Below are 23,180 nucleotides of genomic sequence, written 5' to 3'. Positions count from 1 at the left end.
TGCTTGGTCATTGAGTGCTTAACATCTGAGAATTATCTTGGTGCTCCTGAGAGGAGGTCTGATGACCACACTGCTGAGAAGCTGAAAGGTGAGAGTAGGGGGCAAGGGGAGGCAGTGTCACCCAATACATCTGTTAGTAAAGTCTGGATCCTGAAGGAGGCTTTAATGTCAGCACCCTAGGTGAGTCAGTTCAAATCATCAGGGATAAATGTGTGTCCAGGCACAGAAAAAAAAAAAAAGAAGTTGATATTCATATTATCTAACTAATTTTAAAGATGAATAATTCACAAATGGACAGTGAAGGTGGTGGTGGGAAATCAATTGCTGCTAGAGTGATACAGGCAGCCTGTCTTGCAGAAGAGTGACTTGGACTGGTGTGCACTGCCTGAGTAAATAACATTGGTCCTGCAAATAAGAAGGAGCAATGTCCTGTAAATCTTTAGGAAATTTACTAAATGTTCCCTAAAAGAAAACTGGCTTTTTCATTCCTGCATCTGTTAGGATGTTTTTCCACAGCCTTGCTCCTTTGCCAGCAACAACTTATTTCTAAAGTGCGTTTATTCATGGGTGGTTTATATGTGTTTTTTTCTTCTGCCAATGTTGTACTTTCTTATACCTCACTCTTCTTCTTCCTTCCTGGTGTTTTTCCTCCCAGTGTATTTATAGATTGAGAGGAGATCTGATTGCTCTGTGTTTTGATGAGTTAAGTGTGCCAAGTTCCTCTAGTTCTTTTCATAAAATCAGCTTGCTGTTTCCTGATCTTCCCTTCACAGCTTCTGTTCCACATTATTTGGTGATTTTTCCATGGTTTCCCTACTTTACTGAAGTCTAAATAAGTTTTCTGCACTGCTCTTGTCTTAAAAATTAAACAACCACAAACCAGCTGTTTACTTGAGACCTGCTATCTAGCCTAATTCTAATAAGCCACACTTAGCCCAATTGTAATAAAGCAAGAATTGTATTGCAGTTTCTTATTTATTTCCTAATTACTCTTTCCTTCAAAATCTACTGTAAATTCTTAGGTATTTCTGGGACCATGCTCCATGCCCACAGTATTGTCCATTTCAGCCCCTTTGCAAAATGACTGTTGAGCTTCTGCCCTTCTGTACCTTTATTGATTTCTTGGATTTGTTGTAAACCTGTATTACTGAGTGTCCAAGATCACATGCCACTTCTGTCAGGGTTCTCCAAGTTTATCTTCACTAAGTGTGATGACCTCTTTGACTTCAGTATCTTGGCCAAAGATACTTGGTATTCTTTTTCAAAGCTTTGTGCTCCTTCCATTTAGCCTTCCTGCTTTTCATAAAAAGAGGTAAAGAGGAGGGCAAAATATCTTGTTGTTTTTGGAGGCAACTTCTCATTTATCATTACTGTCAGCACCATATCACTATCAGGCTGTCCTTTCCTGCACATATACAGTGGATTTTCCATTTTTAAGTGTAGATTTTAACCTCCAGGTCCAGCTCCTATTCTTTGTATTTTTTTCAATTCATGCCATATATAGTTCTGGATAGGTTCACTTACGTGGATAAAGTCTTTTTCTCTAGGATTTCTTCCCAAGCCTGAAATCCAGACAGCAGCTGTTTAGACAAAGTAGCCCTGTCTGTGGAATTGCCTCCACCCAGGGAGCAGCCCACCCTCAGGGTTCTGCTGCCACAGCAGATTTTCCACTCAGGTGAAAACAGGTCATGAAAAGGTAGGGAGCCATCAGGCCACTAAACTGATCACTCTTTTGTTTGAGTTGATTGGAAATTATCTCAGAGGTCTTTTCCAACCTTCGTGACTCTATGATTCTATGAAGAGGCTGGTGAGGATGACCAGCCTGTGAGGCCACTTCCAGACAAGAGCATTTAGAGCCAGCTGGAGATGGTTCACTTCATTTGGAGCAAACCCAGAAACACTGTATGGTCAGCTGTACCTTTTGCTTCTCAGCCTGATTTATGCCGTTTCTAGTTCAAACCGTACCTCACTACAACAGAATGAGTGGTCTTAGCATGTCAAAACCATTTTCCTTCTACCATCCTGTTAGCAGGCACAACCAAAGTGTGTTGGTCAGAGGAGTGGGGAAAAGGAGCTATTTATCTATGTTTGCTATTGAAGGAAATGTATGGGACACTTGTCTTGCAGCAGCCTGTATTTTGACCAGGAGAACCCTCCTCACAATGCACAAACTATTGTGCAGTGACATCTAAAGTCACAGTGTGGGATCAGGAACCTGCATTTTTATGTTTTTGCTTAGGCATAAAGTCACCCTTTCACAATTCTTCCCTGCCTGAGAAGACTCACAGGAAGTTCTGAAGAGGAATGAATAATATTTGCCTGCCTTATGATTTCAATATTGATATATGGCCTAAAAATAGAAAACAAAACAAAACAAGTAATGAGTTTTACTCAGTTTCCTCTGTGGAGGTTGGTTATTTTAACTGGACAACAAGAGGTGTAGTGGAACTCAAATGAAAATGTCTTTAGCTTTTTTCTGGCCACCCAATGTGAAACTGTTTTTTGCTTATATTCTGCTTGTGCTATTTGTGACCTCCTTTGAATCTGTTGTTAAAGTTTTGCCTGACACTATCATTGAAAAATGACTTTTTTCTCAAAGATTTTCAGGGGAACTCTTCAATTTTAAAATTAATAAACTGATAAATTTTGAGCATTTCTATGTAATATCATATTTGGATTTGAACCTTTAACACTTTCACTGCCCTCTGTGTTTATTTCCAGGAATGTCTCCGGGTGGTGGGGAGCTTCCATGTGTCTTCTGGGCATAGGACCACTCTCTGAAGTCTTCTTTAGGAAGAATGTATCTAGTTCCATAATAGTTTATACTGGAATTACTTTATGCCATTAGATTATTGAGGCCAGATCTTTTGGCATCAAGTGTCAAACAATCTACAGTAAATAATTTATTAGGAACTGATGTGTTTAATTCATTTTATTGAGTATGAAAACATGTTTGGTCTCTTATAAGACTAGCATTTTTGGCTGCATTCCTTGGTATTGCAGACCTTACTAGCCTCCACATTCTCCTTACATCTGGATCTTTAACTTTGGAGTTTAACCTTAATCTGAGAGTTCCTTTGGTGTCTATGACTTCTTTGTGTGGCTTTTGTTTTGAGCAGTTAAACTTGTTGGGTACATAGGAAGATGTCTGTGTATGACTTCTGGAATATCTCTGACATTCAAATGAATTTTCCAAGATTAAGGGAATGAATAGGGAAAGGTTAAAATGTTATGAAGACCTACCTTCTTCATAGCATTACACATCGTCCATTTTGCAAAGGAAATAATCAAGGGTGGAAATAACCTTGTTATGAAGTCACCTCTGTTGAGGTCTCTTCATATGTTTTGATATTCAAGGTTGTATTGTAGCCAGTAGTTTTTGTCTGAACAAAATGTGAAGCCAAGGTCTGCCCAGCACCCACTTGTAGGAGCCTAATATATTTAAGGCTTCTGGGAGTTTTGACTACATGGTCATTGAAACTGGCACCATAGACACCTGTGCATAGTCTCCTCAGCATTAGGTGAGTTAATCTGGAGCACCAGCCAAACCATTGAAAATCAGTTTCCTAATGAAAATGTTCAGGGTTGCTGGAGAAACTTCTGAACATGAGACACATGATAAGGGAAGGCAGATGTTATCATAGCGTGGCAGTTGATTGCCAGTTGGATATATCCTGAAGGAAGTGCAGCCCATGGAATGGTCCACATTGAAGCAGGGAATGTGTGAGAAGGATGGAGTGGGGTAGCCAGGCAGTGATAGGATGTTATTCTTAGGAATAAATCTAGTGGAAGGGGCACACAGTAAAATGTTAATATCTGCATCCTGGGGAGTGTCCCATTGCACTAGAGTGGCAATCTCCCTTTATTACAACATTGCTCTTATTTGGAAATGATTAGACTGTGTGGGTAGTCCAAGTAGGGTACTTTTTATTCAGTTAAAAAAATGTATTGCATTTAACTGTAATAAAAATCCAAAGAGTCTTAAGGCATAATTCTTGGACTAGCTCTGGAAGAAATCAGGAGCAATAGTTTTAATTAAATCCTATTGTAGTGCAAAGACAGCATAAGGGATTGAAAGATTAAACAGCTTAGATTTTGTTGCTGTTACTTTTTAATTAGGTACTCTGTGTATTTAGAATCTGAGCTTCTTTTATTTTCTTTTCTGAAAACTAAAATGTAAATAGAGTTCTGTCGCCCAAGTTCTTGCCTACAACAGATACCTAAAAAGGGCAAAAGTTGTGCTGGGATTATAGCCCAGGTGACAAGGATCTGCCAGTTGGAAGCTTTGAGATGTGAAGGACCATGACAAAGTTGCTTCTGAAGGGTTTTTTTGGTCATCCTAACCCCCTTTCTTCAGCTTTTAGCCTAGCAGAGACAGATCTGTTTTTTCCACTATTACAACCCAGCTAAGATTTTATAGGTATGAGCTGTTGGTTACACAGCAGTTCACAGAAAGTTTGTTGGTTTAACTGTTCATTTCCACATACAGTTATACTATCTGAGGAAACAGTTCTGCTAAGTCTCATAACATCTTTAGGTGCTGGGTAGAACTTTACAGCTATAATTTAACTTTTATTTTTGTCTTTAGAGGTTCAGACACAAATCAGGCTGAAAATACCTGCAAGCACTCATGAGGAATTTATAAACAAATAGCTCAAAAAAAGACTAGGAGTGAAAATGCAGAGAAAGAGGGACTGACACCAACATGGTGTTACAGCAGGTCGGTGGGAGATCTGTGAGCAGGGGGAGGTCTCCTGAGCTACAATGTAGTGGATTAGGTGGTGTACTGTACACTGCCTCTTGCTCCTCATGGATGAAAGTGGTGCTGAGGGAGGCTTGGGATGAGTTTTTTCCTCTCTTCAGTCTGAGGTCATGTTTGCAAAATTTCTAAAATAACCTGCACCATGTATAACTTAAACTGGTGAAATTGCTGGTATTTTATTTTTCTGTCTTCCTTCACCTAAATACACTGATCACCCATGGGATAGCAAATAACTAGAATACAGCTGGTTGAGATGTGATTGATGCTAACATTTACATGAAATGGTAACTTCAACATGGAACAGAAGAATGAGATTCACTGTGTATATATTGATTTTTTCTTAGATGTGAGAATAACACATTTGTTGTCTTTTCACAGAAGTTTCCTCTTTCTTTGTTTTCTATTAAATTTTTGTCACTCCTTGTCTGCTCTCACTGCCTTTTATCACAGATACTTCTCTATGTCTCTTCTTATCCCTACAAGATTCCACTAGCTTTTCACAATCTTTCCTCATTAGTCACACATCAGGCCATTGTGTCCACTCTGCCTGCTCTAATAATAGAAGGGGCTTGATTAAAATCAGTATAAACCCACTTTAGTTGAAACTAAAAAGCAAAAGAAAAGACTCTGTCTTTCTGAGCACTCCTGTGATTTGAGCACTTTGCTTGAGTATGGATGCTCAGGATGTGTTCTCAGAGAATTTTAAGTTGGATCAAGCAGTCACCTATCTAACAGCACATCATTTTTTTATTCTTTCTCTCCAGGTATTACCAAATAAGAGCTGGACTGAAAATCCCATCAAGGATTCCCCACAGGCTGTTTGCTACGATTGCAGGACAGACTGGTAAGGAGGTCCCAGAGGGATGTCGTGTGGCTGGAGATAGGGCAGGAGGGAGGAGGAGAGTGTTTGTGGGGAACAGGCAAGTCTGGATGTGGATCCAAAAAGAGAATTTCTCTAATGATCTGTGACTGTTCAGCTCCCTGCTCTTTTGTGTTTGGGCTGAGTTGGGCTTGAGTTTTGGTGTCTGTGTCAATTGGAAACGCAGAGGAAATTCTCACTGTCTTATCTGCAAGCAGTCTTTCTTCTAGGTAGTTTTTCTTGCTGACAATGGAAATAGTTGGTTTACTGTTCTAAATGAATTATGAATGAAAATTGTTTCAGTGTCTAGTGGGTTGACCCTGCCCCACCAAGCTAATATCTCTCTCCCCTCCCCAGCTGGACAGGAGAGAGAAAATATAACAAAAGGCTTGTGTGTCAAGATAAGGACTGAGAGAGATCACTCACCAACTGCCATCATAGGCAAAACAGAGTCAACGTGGGGAAATTAAATTTAATTAATTACTTTATTACCAATCAAATCTGAGTAGGGTAACAAGAAATAAATCCAAATCTTAAAACACCTTCCCCCCACCCCTCCCTTCTTCACTGACCCAATTTCACTTCCTGTTTTCTCTGCCTCCTCCTGCTGAACAGCAGGTGGGATCGGGCAATGGGAGTTGCAGTCAGTTCATCACATGTTGTGTCTGCTGCTTCTTCATGCTCACACTTCTCCCCTGCTCCAGCATGGGGACCCTCCCATGGGAGACAGTCTTCTACAAAGTTCTCCAGTGTGGGTCCTTTCAAAAGGGTACAGTTCTTCATGAACTACTGTGGTGAGGGTCCCTTTCATGGGGTGTAGTCCCTCAGGAAGGGACTGCTCCAGCATGTGTCCCCCACAGAGCAACAGGTCTTGCCAGGAGCCAGCATGGGTTCTCCATGGGGTCACAGACTCCTTCAGGCATCCACCTGCTTCATTGTGGGGTCCTCCACAGGCTGCAGGTGGATATCTACTCCACGGTTAACCTCCATGAGCTGCAGGGGGACAACCTGGCTCACCATGGTCTTCACCAGGGGCTTCAAGAGAATCTCTGCTCCAGTGCCTGGAGCACCTTATCCCCCTCCTTCTTCACTGATCTTGTGTCTGCAGAAAAAATCCCCAAATCAAAATCAGAATAAGGAAATTTCTTTGGTAAATAAATAAATAAACAAATGTAGTGTTGGTTTGGGAAATCTTTTAGTGCAAAAAATCCCCAAGGAAGAAAGAAAACTGTTTTTCATCACATTCTTGTGTAATTCACCCTTGGTATATTCAGAATCCCTTGGAGTTCCTTTGCCCTCTGGAAGTGTTCTTAAATTATAGTAGTTTCTGAAATAAATAGTCTTGAACTACTGAAATACTCTTAGTATGAAGATAGCTAAAATTTTACTTTTTAGAAGCAAAATGCCCTCAAAAACAAAAGATAATACCCCCAAATTGTTGCTATTCCACATTGAACTAGAGATGGCTTTATTATTTAAGGAAGAAAACCAACTGTTTTCTGTATTTACTTTTTATTCAGGTTAATGTGAGACATTTTCAGTGTCCTATCTTCTTTCACCTCTTCTAGAAACAATTCAAGTACAAGATGAGCAGGAGTGAAGGGAGGCAGGCAGTGTGGTTACAGGATTAGCAGCTGACTTTCAGAGACCTAATGCAATCCAGACTGGACCCTAATAGCTTTACAGGGCTAACATCAAAACAGGGGGTATTTAAACTGTTAAGGCTTTAAACAGTTTTTCCTTGACTATCTTTGCAGTTACTTGCTAATTGATTTTATGGCCCTGCAAGAGAGCATCATTTAATGAGACTGAACTTAAAGGCAAACAGGCCATAATGTTCTTTTTGTTCTCATGCCACTGATCTCTCCCAGTATGGGGATAGCTGGGATAGGACCAATTAAATTGCTGTGCATTTTTCAGTAAGACACCTCTATTAAAGTAGTAATCCAGCAAAACAAGGGTGTTACAGTGAATGAAATCCTACCCTGTCAACAAGAATTAATATAAAATATGTAGGACTCCTTTGGTTTAAAGGAACTATTTTGTAGGATGTATGAGAACTGAGAATATATTTTGAAAACAATTATGTATATTTATAAAGTAAAATCTGTGAATATTTACAGTAATAAAATATATCAAATATGTAATATATTTTTAAAAAGTGGTAGCATTTATATTCCACTGTATCTGGCCTTATATTTTTACTGAATTTTGCAGGATTTACAATAAAACCATGGGAACCAACAGCATTAACAATATTTGCTTCCTACTAGGTATTTTTAGCAGCAGAGGCCAAAAAAAGAATAGTTTTCAGCAATTCAGCTGAGGGGAAGGTGAAGCCTGTTTTGGGCATTCCTTTGGTGGCTGCCAGCCAAACCTAAAGAGCAAGAACTCCATCCATGGCACAGGGCTGACAGGTTGTACAGGAGACCTTGACCACCTACAACATGGTCCACATGTTGGCTGCATCCTTAGGGAAGAGAGTGGGAGATGTGCCCCAGGTGAAGGAAAGGGGTGCTGTGCTGGAGCCCTGTGGTTTGGTCACTTTGGACACCAAGGCTGCACATGAGCTTGTATTGAGTCAGGCTGTATGAACCTTAACATACCATGTAGCATATATATATATATATATATAAAAATATATAAATATATATATGCACATGTGTATTAATAGAAATACATACATTTTGTTCATGCTCCTAAGCATTTTTAACAAGGTGGGTTTCCTTAGAGACAAGACAAGGCTGGTGGCTGGTGACTTTTTCAGCAATGAAATGAAGGAGTAAGACTTGTTGTGCAGTGTCTTTAGTTGCTCTCACAAAGGTTTTCAGCCCCTGTGAAATTTCGCTTTCCTCTCTTTGAGTAGATATCATGACTGATGCAGCCTGGTTTTGGTTCATAAAGAACAAGTTGTGCTTTTCTGCTTGTTCTTGTCCAGCACCTAACAGCACATACTTCACTGGCCTCAGCATCAGTTCTGCAGGGCTGAGCTGATGCAAATGTATCTTAAAATGAAATTCTAGCAATGCCTTTCCAAACAGATGTATAGGGCTTTTGCGTCTGGTGCTCTTCAGCAGTACGGCTTGTTGAAGTCACCATGTGGTGTTGTCCACCTGCAGCATGTAGTGGACTGAATCTGCCTGACTCAAGCATGAACATCTTAAGTGGGGAAAGTGAATATTCCATCTCACAGAATCACGTTTGTATAATTACCTCCTTGGCTGAGTTGTTTTATGATCCACTAAGTATCTTCCACAAGTTTTTAGGCTATTATAAAGAAAATTTGAGAAAAAGATTGTCAGAAGTTATGAATTTGCAGTCATTCAGTGCTTTCCAGTCTATAGATACAAGCTGAAGCTGCAGGAGCTTATCTTTAAACATATCCTTAAACATATTTATTTTAAATTTTACCCATAAGCACACAAGATCATTGGTCAAAAGACTGGGATAAATAATACTGGCCAGAAACAGTGAGGATTAGCTGTTTTACCTTGATTTCCTGCACCACCTGAAAGAATGGAGCATGGTGAAAACCAGGAGGACCTAAATATGAGAAGATACTTCTTTACTCTGAGGGTAACAGAGCACTGGAACAAGCTGCCTAGGGAGGTTGTGGAGTCTTCATCCTTGGAGACATTCAAAACCCACCTGGATGTGTTCCTGCATGATCTGCCCTAGGGGATCCTGCTCTAGCTGGACTAGATGATCTCCAGAGGTTCCTTCCAACCCTGACCATTCTGTGATTCTGTGATTTGTTCCACACAAGTAAAAAAAAAATGTAGTTGTTACAACCCTTGCACATGAACTCCTGTAATTGGTGAGGTAGAGATGTTTCAGGTACACAACACTGTTTGATACTTTCCCATAAAATAGAATATTTGTTATTAGATTACAAGAAAATTGTGATGTGAAAAAAGGAAAGCAGGAGAGTGTATCAGAAAATGAAGAACCTTGCTGTAACCTGTGTTTGCATTGTGCTATACAATTTCATGATCATCCACACTGAATGCCTTTTCCTATAAATTAAATGTTGACCTGTGACTACCTTGCACCTAAGACCTAATTTGAAAGGTTATTTATGTTTCTGATACTCTCCTTAAGGAACTGCTTGTGCTTGTTATTATTAAACAATTAGTGATCCTAAACTCTTTATTAGCATTTGGATATGTCAAAAAGTTCCTGGTGAGGGAATTCTACTTTGATTATTAAAGAGAATCCTTTTCTTGTAAATGGCTTCTTAATGCAGTCAAAACAAGCATTTGCAGTTAGCTGCTCATTAGAGCGAGAAGAAACAGCACCATGACTTGTGGAACAGTAGGAAATTGCAGTCATTAGTTTCAGTAACTTTTTGAAAGGTAATTTCTGCCTCCATTAAGTGAAGACAAGGTGACTGCTTTTGAAGGATGAGAAAATGGGGGAGAGATTAATATTTTAAAATACACATAGTTTTGTCTTCAAAGCCTATTAAAGTAATCTGAAAATAAATACGTATTTTACATATGAAATAAAACATACCTGACAAATACAACATTAATCTAGAGGAGACCCTACTGTCAGAGAAGTTATTTCGGGGATGAGTTGTCTTGGAAAACCTCATTAGCTATGAGTTTGTTAGAGATGGTCAGACATTCTAAGCCTTGTTAATGCACAATCTAAATGGAACTAATTCCAAGATATTTCAAGGGAAAGGAAGAAAGAAACAGAGAAAAAAAGATTAAAAGAAGTAAACTGAAGATATCTCTGATGTGCTACTTCTGTGTGCATGTCCCAGTACTGTTCCAGTTAAGGCCTTTCATAAATGGCTGAAAAGATGGATACTGAAAAGACAAATTTGTGTCTGGGAGATTTTTCACTACAGACTCTGACCTATGCAGGACATTCTCCCTTCCCCCCTCCAGAAGTGGGGGCAGATCATGCAGGTGGCAGTGGGGTAGGCCATAGTGTTGGATATTGAGCAGCATCCCAACCCAAAATTGAGACCTGGTCAGTGGAGAAAACAAGAACTAGGAAGGGCCTGTAAGCACCAACACATGCCATGAGTCTCTCTTCCCCTAGTCTGTGAGTCTGAGACACAAAACTTCATCATCACCTGAAGGTCTGGCAGAAACAGAATCCAATTGTTTAGATGCAGGGAGCCAACACAGTGTTTCTGCTGCTTGAGGCCAAGAATTAGCTTCAGCTCTGTGGTTAAATAAGCCATACATCTATTTCAGACCTACTACTCTGGTGTGAATTGGGCCTTCACAGAGCTCTCTTCTCTTCTAGGTTTATTTACATGTCACTGATTTCCCAACACAATGATCCTTGTTGCCTTCATTCTAATGTAAGTTTTAGTCTTGCAAGTTGTTTAAAATCCACCACTCCTCTAAACACTGACTAGTCATTTACTCTAATTCAGTAGGCAAATTGCATCCAGACAACTATTTTCTCCTGCTCTGTACTGATGAAAAACTACGTGGTGTCCTATTATGATCTCCTGGACTTCATTCAGGGAATGTTCTCATATAAAACAATACTTGGGATAATTATAGGGAGCGTCAGCTACAGAGTTAGGTGACTTAACAAATACTTGCTCACCTGAGTTTCTGAAGCACAGAATTATTTTCAGATGTGAATTCTCTAACTGAGGCTCTTAGGGAAATGGCAATGAGTTAATTAATAGGACAACTTGCTTTTTATTGTCACTGAATCTATGTATGGGTAGAGAAGTAGCTTTTTGTAATTCTTTCCATGAGGCTCATTCAAACTGTCAAAAAGGAAGGTTAAGATAAAGGATTAATCTCAGAAATGCGGAGCTCTAACCAAAGTCACTCTGAAGGAGAAAACATTCTGAGCTTTTTTATCAAGCAATTTAAAAATAATGGCGTTTCCTTTAGAAATTACTTATCATAAATATAACATATGCATTCATTCCAAATACAAATATGCTAAACATATTTCAAAACTAAAACGAGTCTTTTCAAACACTTAGATAGGAAAATCATGATGCATTGAAGGAGTTTGTGCCTGAAAATTGTTGTCTTTGCACTTTCCAAGCAGGCTTATTTTAGCTCAATTGTAAAAATAAAGGGTCTGCATGAATATTCCTCTGCTAAAGAATGTGCATTTTCAAGCTTCAGCAATTGAGTTTTCAAGCCTTCTAAAAAGCAGTTCTGAAACTCAGTACATGCAGATAACTGTGGCAGGTTCAGTCCTGCTTTGTTGCCTTTAGAGCCTAAATTTTCAGAAGTCACTGGGGTTTTTTTATTGCTGCAGTCCTTTTTTTCTTCTTTTTTTCTTTTTTTCTTTTTTTTTTTTTTTTCTTCTTCAACCTGAAACACTAAAGTTTCAGTAAGAAGGTACTTCTGGAACTGGGATGTCAGCATGGCCTAACTAAATAACCTATCACAGCTTAACACTTGCTATAATACTTTATGTTTGCTGAGTGTCAAAAAAGGCAAAGTTGCATGAAAAAATTGATAGCTTGTGGTTATGAAAAAACTTTCCAATCAACTATGACAAACTAGGATGTCTACCTTGACTTTATCAAAGCCTTTGGCGTGGTTTCCCACAGCATTATCCTAGAGAAGCTGGCTGCTCATGGTTGGGATGCACGTAGGCTTTGCTGGATAAAAAACTGGTTGGACGGCCGGGTCCAAAGAGTGGTGTTGAATGGAGTTAAATCCAGTTGGTGGCTGGTCACAAGGTGTTCCCCAGGGCTCAGTGCTGGGGCTACTCCTGTTTAACATCTTTATTGATGACTTGGATGAGGGGATAGAGCGCACCCTCAGTAAATTTGCAGATGACACTAAGCTGGGTGAAGTTGTCGATCTCCTTGAAGGCAGAGAGGATCTGCAAAGGGATCTAAACAGGCTTGACTGATGGTCCAAGGCCAATGGCATGAGATTCAATAAGTCCAAATGCTGGGTCCTGCACTTTGGTCACAACAAGCCCAGGCAGCGCTACAGCCTTGGGAAAGAGTGGCTGGAGAGCTGAGAGGGACCTGGGGGTGTTGATTGACAGCCAGCTGGACATGAGCCAGCACTGTGCCCAGGTGGCCAAGAGTGCCAACACCATCCTGGCCTGTATCAGGAATAGTGTGGCCAGCAGGACAAGGGAGGTGATCCTGCCCCTCTACTCAGCCTTGGTGAGGCTGCATCTCAAGCACTGTGTGTAGTTTGGGCACTGTAATATAGGAAGGACTTCGAGGTGCTGGAGGGGGTGCAGAGAAAGGCAGCTGGGCTGATTAGGGTCTGGAGAACAGGTCTTATGAGGAGAGGCTGAGGGAGCTGGGGCTGTTCAGCCTGGAGAAGAGGAGGCTGAGGGGAGACCTCATTACTCTCTACAACTACCTGAAAGGAGGTTGTAGTGAGGTGGGTGTTGGCCTCTTCTCCCTAGTGACCAGTGATAGGACCAGAGGAAACGGGGTTAAGTTACACCAGGTGAGGTTCAGATTGGGTATTAGAAAAAATTTCTTCACAGAAAGAGTGGTGAGGCCTTGGAACAGGCTGCCCAGGGAGGTGGTGGAGGCACCATCCCTGAAGGAGTTAAAAAAATGGGTGGATGTGATGCTTTGGGAGGTGGCTTAGTGATCACAGGGTTGTACAGGTTGTACAGCTGACAGTTGGACTTGGTGACCTTCGAGGTATTTTCCAACCTTAAAGATTCTATGATTCTAAATGTACCCAGAATTCTATGCAGGAAACAATTCTGTTTTCCCAGCAAATCTCTTTCAAGCCTGACATCAGAGCCAAAACCAGAATGGATTTGCCTTAGTTCACGGGAACTTTAAATTCCCGTGAGCTCCAAGTACCTGAAAGGATGATACAGCTGGATTAGTGCTCAGATTGTATAACACATGTTTTGTCTTTCTATGGATACAGAGATAAAAATGAAAGTTTGTCCTGCATCTGTTGAACTCAGTCTGAACTTGTGGCAGTCTCATGCAACTGACAACTGTAATAACCTTGTATTCCCTGTAGGTAAGATGCGACACAGAGAATCCAACATACTGAATAGAGGTCTATAAAAATAGTAGAAAATTCTGCAGAAGATGCTACTGTGCTGGGTTTCTGTTAGCTAGGGAATAGGCAGACATTGCATCTGAGTGTTTTCATAGAATCAATGTCACAGGATCATTTAGGTTGGAAAAGACCTGTAAGATCATCACATCCAAACATAAAGCTAGCATTGCAAGTCTAAAGCATGCCCCTAGGCATCTACATCTCTTTTAAATAGCTCCCGGGGTGGTGACTCAACCTTTTCCCTGGACAGCCTGTTCTGTTGTTTGACAACCCTTTTGGTGAAGAAATTTTTTCCTAATATCCCATCTAAACCTCCAACTTGAGGACATTTCCTCTTGTCCTATTGCTTGTTACTTGGGAGAAGAGATCAACACCTTTCATGTAGTTATAGGGAGTCATAAGGTCTCTCCTTTTCTCCAGGCTGAAAACCTCATTTTGCTCCTCACAGTACTTGTTCTCTAGAGCTGTCACCAGCATTGTTGCCTTTCCTTAGACCTGCTCTAACACGTGGATGTCTTTGTTGTAGTGAGGGGCTCAAAACTGAACACAGTACTTGAGGTGTGGCCTCACCAGTGCTGAGTACTGGGGGACAATCACTGCCCTAGTCCTGCTGGCCACACTATTGCTGATACAAGCCACCGTGCTGTTGGAGGTTTTGGCCACCTGAGCACACTGCTGCCTCATGTTCAGCTGGCTGTTGACCAACACCCCCAGGTCCTTTTTCCTCTGGGCAGCGTTTCAGCCATTCTTCCCCAAACCTGCAGTGTTGCCTGGGGTTGTTGTGACTCAAGTTAAGGACCTGGCATTTTGTCTTGTTAAATCTCATACACTTGGTCTTGGCCCATCTCTCTGATATGTCCAGGTCCCTCTGTAGAGCCTTCCTACCCTCAAGAATTCCAACACTCCCACCCAGCTTGTTGTCATTTGCTGTTTTCTGCTTTTCTCTTTCTGTTTCTCTAAAAAACCGTTTTATACAGTGCTTAGATGCTTTGTCTCCTAAAATAATGGGCATAGACACCTTTAATTAAGGCTATGAATCACCAATCAAGGGAGGATCTTCTGTGTATCCCAAATGCAGAAGGGAGTGATGGATTATATGAAGGAGCATGAAAGTGGCTGCATCTCTGTAGCCACATGTGGAGGGATTCCCCAGTAAGAAGCTCATTCTTGGTCACCTCAACTTCTTAAAAAGTTTTACATTCAGATTTATCAGGTAATGCTGCATTGAATATTTTGTTACCCAGTCAAAGTGATTAACATGAAATCCAATCAGTCATCTGAGCTGAATTACTTTGGGGTCTAAGGTAGTAGGACCTAAATGACTACAATTTCAAGAAGGTGAAACCATATTTTTATAGGGTTCACAAGTATTTCAAAGTTTTTCTTTAAAAATAGTTACAGAGGGTAGATGATATCCCAGTTTTCTGCTTGGCAAATAATTACAGACATGCCACAAGGAGTGATGGCTCTTGACTGTAGAGATTGTCAGGATGTCCTAGTGACTGTGGGACATAGATGATAATAAGAAACTAGGATTTAAATATCCTGAGGTCTGTAGATGACAATTGCTTTGTAAGAGGTAGATATGCATTAGTTAAAACATATCTATACATATCCACTCTTAACAGTTACATGCAATTGTGGTTCTTCCCTGGGGAGGTATCTTACATGATTTATATGTACGCTTTCCAACAAACCTTATTTCACTGAGTTTTCTATACTAGCAAGAAACAGTTGTCTTGTAATGATATATTAGATTGTATTCTAAGGGCAGGCAATAAAACATCTGCAACCTGAATTATGGTCATGAAATGGAAGAAGTCCTGGGAACCTGTGATTTAGGGTAAAAATAATCTTTTCTAACTATTGATATCTATGCTGTGAGTGTCTCCATCTAACCTAATCCGTCAGCCTCCCTTTATAGTCAGAGGAGAGAAACAGGTAATTTGAGGGAGTAATTTCACGTATCTATTTTAAGATGAGTTGAATCACACCTATTTCTGTCTGTTTACTAGAAAAGAAGTTGCAGGAACTTCTGCAGAGAGACATTTCCATTGTGCTTGCAAAAGAGCTGCCACAAAAAGACTGTGATTGCAGTGGATGGCTTCTAAGTATGGATGCAAATTAGGCAAATCATAATGAGAAGTAGGAAAGGTGACAGAGTCAACAGAGAGCAAATGGTACCCTTGTCTTTCCCAGTAAATAATCTAAGATGATAGCTTGATTTGGGATTTTACATAATGCTTCCAAATGGTTTCTCAGGGTAAAAAATGAAAGGAAGGATAAGTCTCCAGTATGAGAACAACTTCCTTATTTTTGTCTTTCTTTTTTTTTGCACTTCATTCTGCCACCAACAGAAAAAACAGCTGTGTGATGTAAAAAATTAATTCACATTTCCCCTCTGGAATGGCACAGTGACTTCTTAATTGAAAGTGAAATTGTGGAAGTGGTGTAGCTTGGTTTTTTATATTTTATAAGACTAAAACTATGATTACATTTTCATCATAAATTTAATAGATGGACAAAGATCATACTGGGAAAGAGAAGGCTTGAATTTTTATGAACAAGGCATCAAATTTGAGGCTCAGCAAAGTGTTCTGTGATACTAACAGTTCTCTAGGACATTACTCTGTGGTCAGTAGCTCTGAAGCTTAACATTATGTATTAAATGTGACCACAAATTAGAAAAATGAGAGAATTTTCTGTGCATTCAAGTGTATATGTGAACCTTCAGAAGTATTTACTTAATGTACTAGTCCAGCCAAGGAATGCTGATTGGTTTAATTTCCCATTGATACAACTGACAGGGACTGCTCTGAAAAATCTTGTGGCCTAACAAGGAGCATAGACATCAGGACAAACACTGTGTCCATGTATCTGTCTTCTCTGTAAAATGATGCTATTGCTTCAAAGATGTATTATATATATATAAAACTTAGTAAGTTTCCAAATGTGTAAAGTAAACAACAGAAATCCAAATAGCTAGAGAGATATACTGGATATATCCTCTAGCAGGTGATCAAAAATCTTACATCTTCTTTGTGTTCTCCTTATTGCTGAAATAAGCTATACCAATCCTAGAATCATAGAATGGTTTGGGTTGGAAGTGACTTCCAACATCCCTGCATGGGCAGGGACACCTCCCACTAGACCAGGTTGCTCAAAGTCCCATCCAACCTGGCCTTGAACACTTCCAGGGAGGGGACATACACCATCTCCCTGCGCAACCTGTTCCAGTGTCTCACCACCCTCACAGTACAAAATTTCTTCTTTGGATGCAATTTTTTGGATAGGGCTTTGAGCATCATAATCTAGTGAAAAATGTCCTTGTCCATGGCAAGGAGGTTGGAACTAGGTGAACTTCAAAGGTCTTTTCCAATTCTATGATTTTAAATGTGAATTGTCATGACCAGCGTGACCAAAGAGTATGGATTTGAATGCAGCAATTTCAATTCTTTTACAATTAACTTATGTACCCATTGTGTGAAGTAAATACATTGATCCAGTTAGACATAAGCACTTTTGCTGAACTGAGCCTGCCCTTTAAGTGCTCACATTTCATTTTAATGTTTATGTTGCACAGATGGGATGTTTGAGATGGTATAAAACCGTGTCTAGAGTCTACAGGCCTTAAAAAAAAGGCTTAATTGTGTAGGTGTTCTCATATTTTCAGTCTGCCATCTATGGCAGGACCTTTCAGACACTCTGTAGACAACCTGTCTAGCAACCTTCTGCAGCAATGCTGATGATGCACTGCTCAGTCCTGGCATTGGACCATATGTCCCAGAGGGAAGACACCAGTTTTGCTTTAGACTTTGCTTGCCAGCAACCATTGGCATGGAGAGTAAATCCAGTTTAATGGCTGCCTCTGCCTTCAAGGTCCAGTCTTGCTCTCTGACAAAAAAAAACAAACCAAAACAGAAACTTGAGAGGGAGTCACCAGGAAGTCAAGGGAAATACAGCAAATTTGGGAAGAAAGTAGAGGCTTGAGGAGTGTGAGACCTCAGGTTTGTGTAACATAGTTAAGAACAGGAGAAGGATTCAAACTTTCCTCCTTCTTTAGGTTGGCATTCCCTGCTGGTGTGAGACCACAGAGCCTACAGTTAATGCTGGGACTCAACAATTCCTTTCCTACAGATTTCCACATGCAGAAGTAATGTTGTGTGTATGTTCATACATCTACTTAAGTATCCTTTTTGTCTTTGGATTTAATGGAAAACTTTCACACTGAAAACTAAAAGCAGGGGTCATATACATTTGGGTCTTCTTTCATGTTCCATGAACAAGCAGCTTCCTCCACACTCCATGGCCTGATCTGTCAGAAGCAGACACTTTGGTTGCTGCTGTAAAATCCTGTGTGGTAAAATACTGTTTTGTGTCTTTAAGTTTAAAAACAATCTTGTTGGCTTAAATAGATCCTGCTAATTTATTAGATAAGCATCTGCTTATGTGTTTGAGAGACTGGGGATGAACATTAGGAAAACTTCTGATTTCATGTTGATTTTAAATTATATAGCTGGTGGCATAGAAATATATGGTGCAATAGCATGATTTCTATAGAAACGAAGAAAGTTCAAAATTACAGATTTGACTTTTGCAGACTGGTAAAAAGCTCACTTTCTACTGCAAATACTGTATAATTTAGTCTTCTGCTTCATACATATGAGAAGTCATAATGCATGTTAAAAAATAGGTACCACAACATTCACTGGTAGGATCATAAACTGACTGGAATTGCACTGTACTCATTTGTATGTGCCTCCAAGAGCTGCATGTAAAGTGACTACAGCAGTAGAACTCTTGACCTGTGTCAGAATAGAGCGGGATAAAGGCAGTTTCCAGTGGGCCACAACTCTTTGCACTAATATTGCAGACTATAACTTCGAGAGAACTGTTTCACAAGAGTATTTTATAAATACTGTGAAAGATGTTTGAGGAGGAAAATAAAACTAATTATGGGAAAAAAAAACCCATAAAACTGAGGGATGGTACTCTACCTTCTGTTTTTTCTTCTTAAATAAATGATATTGCACGTTACCTAATGAGCATCAGATGTTAGTGTCAAAAGCTGATGTTTAAACAAAGAAAAAAAAAAGGCACAACAGAGTAAAATAAAAATAATATAGGAAATAAACACAGTATCCCTTAAGAGAAAGAACAAAGCTTTCTAATGTTAAAAGAAACAATCATGAAATTGTGTTACTGCTGTTTAGTTCAGATAAATTGCTTTTAGCATTTCTTGCTTTTATGAAAGAAACTCGATCGAAAGTGTATTGTAGAAAAGATCCTTGTGTTACTGACATTTCACTTGGTTAAACAAACAAAAAAAAATGAACAATGAAACTGTGGCAAACATGGGTAGTAACCAATGTATATGTTCAGTACCCTACATCCAACGTACTCACTCAAGCCAGTGAATACCAGAGGCAAAACCTCAGGACAGAGCTTAATAGAAATTAAAAAAAAAATCCTGAATATCTTTAGCACTGAGCCGTATTGAAGTTATAAATGTGTCTGTGTGGCATGTGATAGCTGGAGGATCTGAGGACTCAGAAGGATTTACTAGTCTTTAATTCCTATGGTTGCTGGGCTCTTTTGCCCAGCTCTTATTTTGAGCAATCAGCCTCCCTCTGGTTTAGCTTCCCCATTTGTGTAATGGGGTTAATTGTGTCTGTGTCATTAGGGTATTGCAGAACTTAATTACTTAATACACAGAGCTTTGATATTCTTGGATATGTGACAGTGGAGGAGAGCAGAGAATTATTTACAGTCTTGAAACTTTTTATGGCTGGTTCACATTTTACAAAGTAGTGCAGAGGATCCAAAGAGGGAAATGTTTGACCTACTACTAGTACCACGCACTGTGTAATGAGTTGCAATAAAAACAGTAGTCTGGGAGTTTGTTAATGTAATTAAAACCACTGATTTTTCTTCTAGGTGGGAGGTTTTTTTAATATGGCTTATGTCCTAAATGGAAGTGCAAAATAATCATAGCTGCTGTACCACAGCCAAAATAAGGACAGTGATTCTGCTAATCAAAATATTTCTCCCCCACCTTTACATATTAACCTGCCAGGAATAACTGATAGGCATTTGGAAAATCTCCAGCAGTGGACCATTTTCTGCTCTTCACAGTCTGAATACTGCCATTGGGTCTGTGGTGTCATCAGGCCCATAGTCCTCCAGGTCAAGAAATGAGGCTTAGTCTGGAGGAAGGTGTTGGCCCTAAGCACCGCAGCACAGGTGGCTTAGTAAGGGAGGGGAGAGGTGTCTAGGACCTGTTCTTTTATTGGGCAAAGGAAAATGGGAAGCTACTTATTTCATATGCTCATCAAAATTATTGTCAATTCACTTGGACTCCAACATGGAGTGTCTGGTGCCATGTGCATGATAGACACCTCTGGAACAAGGTCCAGGAGGTGAATCACATGCTGAGCACAGAGCTGAATGCAGAGCTTCCTTGGAGTTCAGGCTGCCACCCTGTCTCAGGAGACTGCACTACTTCACTTCTTCCATGACTGTCTGTGCTCATCAAAGGTTGGCTTTGAAAGGACACTCTAGATGCACAATTTACTGTGAAGATGAAACTTGAGACAAGCTGAGATGAGTTTGCAGTTAAGGGCTATCCAGAAGGAAGGAAATTTAAGCCTCAAAGAGCAAAAATCGCTTCCCCCACCAGGTTAGCTACATCCCTTGTGCACAGTGCCCCAGTAACATAACATATGCAGCCAGATCTACCTCAGTGGAAACTTTCTCTTCTTCACCTTAGGGCTGCTTTTATGCAGATAACATCCTCCTGTTTTCTGGACAATGTTCTTTCACTTTCTGAGAAACTGAAGCTTAGTGCCTGTCATGTATATAAAGGAACATGCATATTTGTCTTCAGAAACAACAGAGCAAACCAATTACAAATGTGGGAGGAAAGAACTATTTTACAGCTCAGATATATTGATTAATGTTTTTTGGTTTTTGCTCATCAACTCTAGTAGGTCTTGGCATCTCTGTGTATCACTTTGCATCTGCACATCTCAGCATGCCTCATTACTTTGAGGTAATTCAGCTTTAAGGCCAAGTTCTTGTGAGATAAACAAGAGCTTATATCTGTGCTGTGAAGCACAGAAACATATTGAGGATCTTTAGCCTAGTGTTGAGTTAGTACATTCTGCAACCTAATAAACACCTTCTCTCTACCAATTTACCTCCTGAGAGCACTGAACTTGTGCTGAGTGTTTCCTCATCATCACTTTGTACGGTATTCATCCTTCCTCTTGTTCTCATAGAAGTTTGCTGGCTGTTATCTTAGGTGTATTTGCACCATGCTCTGTTGTGCAGTTGTTGGTATCACACCAAGTTGTTGTTCTTGGTGTGGTTTTTTTTCCATAATTCCTAAGCCCTGCACAGGTGTAGGCCAAAAAATGTTGTATTTTGTCTGCAAGTCATCCCAGGAGCTGGAAAACAGTATAACTGGTGGTCAAGTCTCAGCCATGAAAATAATAGAAACTAGTGAGGGAGGTCTTTTAATGCAAATGTCCCTGAACCTCCCCTCTTTCCCCTGAATAGTATGAGGTTCTCCAACAGTAATGGTGCTTTGGTGAAGGTGAAAGTGTCATGCAAGTCCAGCCTCCTGACGTGCTGAGGGTGTTTCCAGTCATGGCAACCAATATTATCTCATAATTTCCTGTGTCTGTCAGTGTATGTCTGTACATCTGTTATCTCTCATCTTACTCTTCACCTAGAGACCGTTTACAAAAGTGAATGTCACATTGCTTTGGTTTTGAATTTTGGGTATATGTCTACAGTCTCTACCATATCGCTGGTAGGGTTGAATCATCTCTTCTGTTTCTGCTGGTCTTGGCATTGGACTTCAGCTCACAATCTCAGGAGGAGGAAAGGGAGTTTCTGACACTGTCTTAGCAGTAATTACAGATTTGAGTAGTCTTAGAGTGAGTAGCCTAAGATTATAGTGTAAATGTCCTTCATGTGTAGAGGAATTCATTCCAAATATCTGAAGAATGAATTTTAAGTTATGGTGATTTTCTTGTATTTGCTCTTCATTTCTTTCCATTGATCATTAAAAAAAAAAAAAAAGAAAAAAATAAGAGAAAAGTAAATTATTTATTTGTCTCCCTTTTCTGTGATAAAATGAGACAAGACAAATTGCACAAAAAAATTTCATTCAAGGCTAATCAGTGCAACTGAGTGGTAGTACTGGTATGATCAGAGGGCTTTAGCACCTCTGCTATGGAGGCAGGCTGAGAGAGTTGGGGCTGTTCAGCCTGAAGAAGAGAAGGCTCCAGGGAGAACTTAGAGCACCTTCCAATGCCTGAAGGGGCTACAGGAAAGCTGGGGAGGGGCTTTTGGCAACGGCTTGTGGTGAGAGGACAAGGGGGGATGTTTTTAAGCTGAAAGGAGGTAGATTTAGATTGGATATTAGGAAGAAATTAATTACTGTGAGGGTGATGAGACACTGGCACAGGCTGCCCAGGGAAGTTATGGATGCCCCAACCTGGAAGTGTTCAAGGCCAGGTTGGATGGAGCTTTGAGTAACCTGGTCTAGTGGGAGGTGTCCCTGCCCATGCAGGGGGTTTGGAACTGGGTGATCTCTATGATTCGTTCCAACCCAAACCATTCTGTGATTCTATGATTTAATCTAGAATGTTGGTCACAGTTTACTTTGCTTAATGCCTGATTTTAACAGCAGTTTGCTGCAACCTAAAATTGAGTGAGTACACACAATGAATTAAACTCTTTGAACAATATCATGTGGAGGTGGGTTTTAATCCATTTATTGTTGTTCTTTTGGGATAAAGAGGAGAGCACATTTTAAAATGTCCTTTATAAAAGATTGGTTTTATTTTTTTTTTTTTCATTTGGGTAGCCAGCTCTTTCCCCAGACTGAAATGGTTGGAACTTATTGTTTTTCATCTTCTTAATTGTGAGCTGAGTGGAACCAATGGAAATTATAAGGAACATCACCTTCATTTACATAATTGCTTTGTGGAAAGGGAAATGGCTTATGCGTGGCAAGAGTCTGAGGCTCATCAGTGACACCATCTTCAGAAGAGAAAGTGTTCCCTGACATAGGGTTCAGTTGCAGGATGTGGGTGGTCTTAGGGGACACATTTCACATCAGCCAGCCAATTAATAAAATCACAAGTGAATTGAACTGAATTCAGTGATTGCCTATGTCTGTGAGGTTGTGTGCCTGGTGACTGCAAGCAAAAAACAACATTATGCTTGTACAGCAAAACCAGATGGTGAGTACAAACTGGGAAGAGGTGCTTCTGTTTCTTAGAGTATGATCACCACAGACTCGATATGAGCTTTGTAGCACTTTGTGATGTAGAATATACTAATGGTTAAAAAGGATAAAACAGCCCCCTTTTTCTTGAAACATTTAAGTCTCTCAGCAACCAGGGGAACAGGGGGGATACAGACACCTGAGGTAACCAGTCTATTCCTGCAGAGAAGTTTGATTGCACTCACATTTCTTGATTCAAGTGGCTGATCCATCACTAGGGAAGGGTAAACAGTATGTTGGTGATGCTTTTGTACA

General features: G+C 40.1%; 1 protein-coding gene across 1 annotated transcript in view; it reads left to right on the top strand.

Annotated features, from left to right (window-relative positions):
* FAM135B (family with sequence similarity 135 member B) overlaps positions 1-23,180 on the top strand; it is a 208,918-nt gene that overhangs the window by 93,677 nt on the left and 92,061 nt on the right. Inside the window, exon 3 of the mRNA XM_051611777.1 lies at positions 5,527-5,606. Coding sequence (XP_051467737.1) covers positions 5,527-5,606 — 80 coding nt within the window. The remainder of the gene's footprint in view (positions 1-5,526; positions 5,607-23,180) is intronic.

Source organism: Apus apus, chromosome 2, assembly GCF_020740795.1.
Source record: "Apus apus isolate bApuApu2 chromosome 2, bApuApu2.pri.cur, whole genome shotgun sequence".
Taxonomy (NCBI): domain Eukaryota; kingdom Metazoa; phylum Chordata; class Aves; order Apodiformes; family Apodidae; genus Apus; species Apus apus.
Note: the sequence above shows the minus strand (reverse complement) of the source record. Positions and strands in the feature narration are given on the sequence as shown.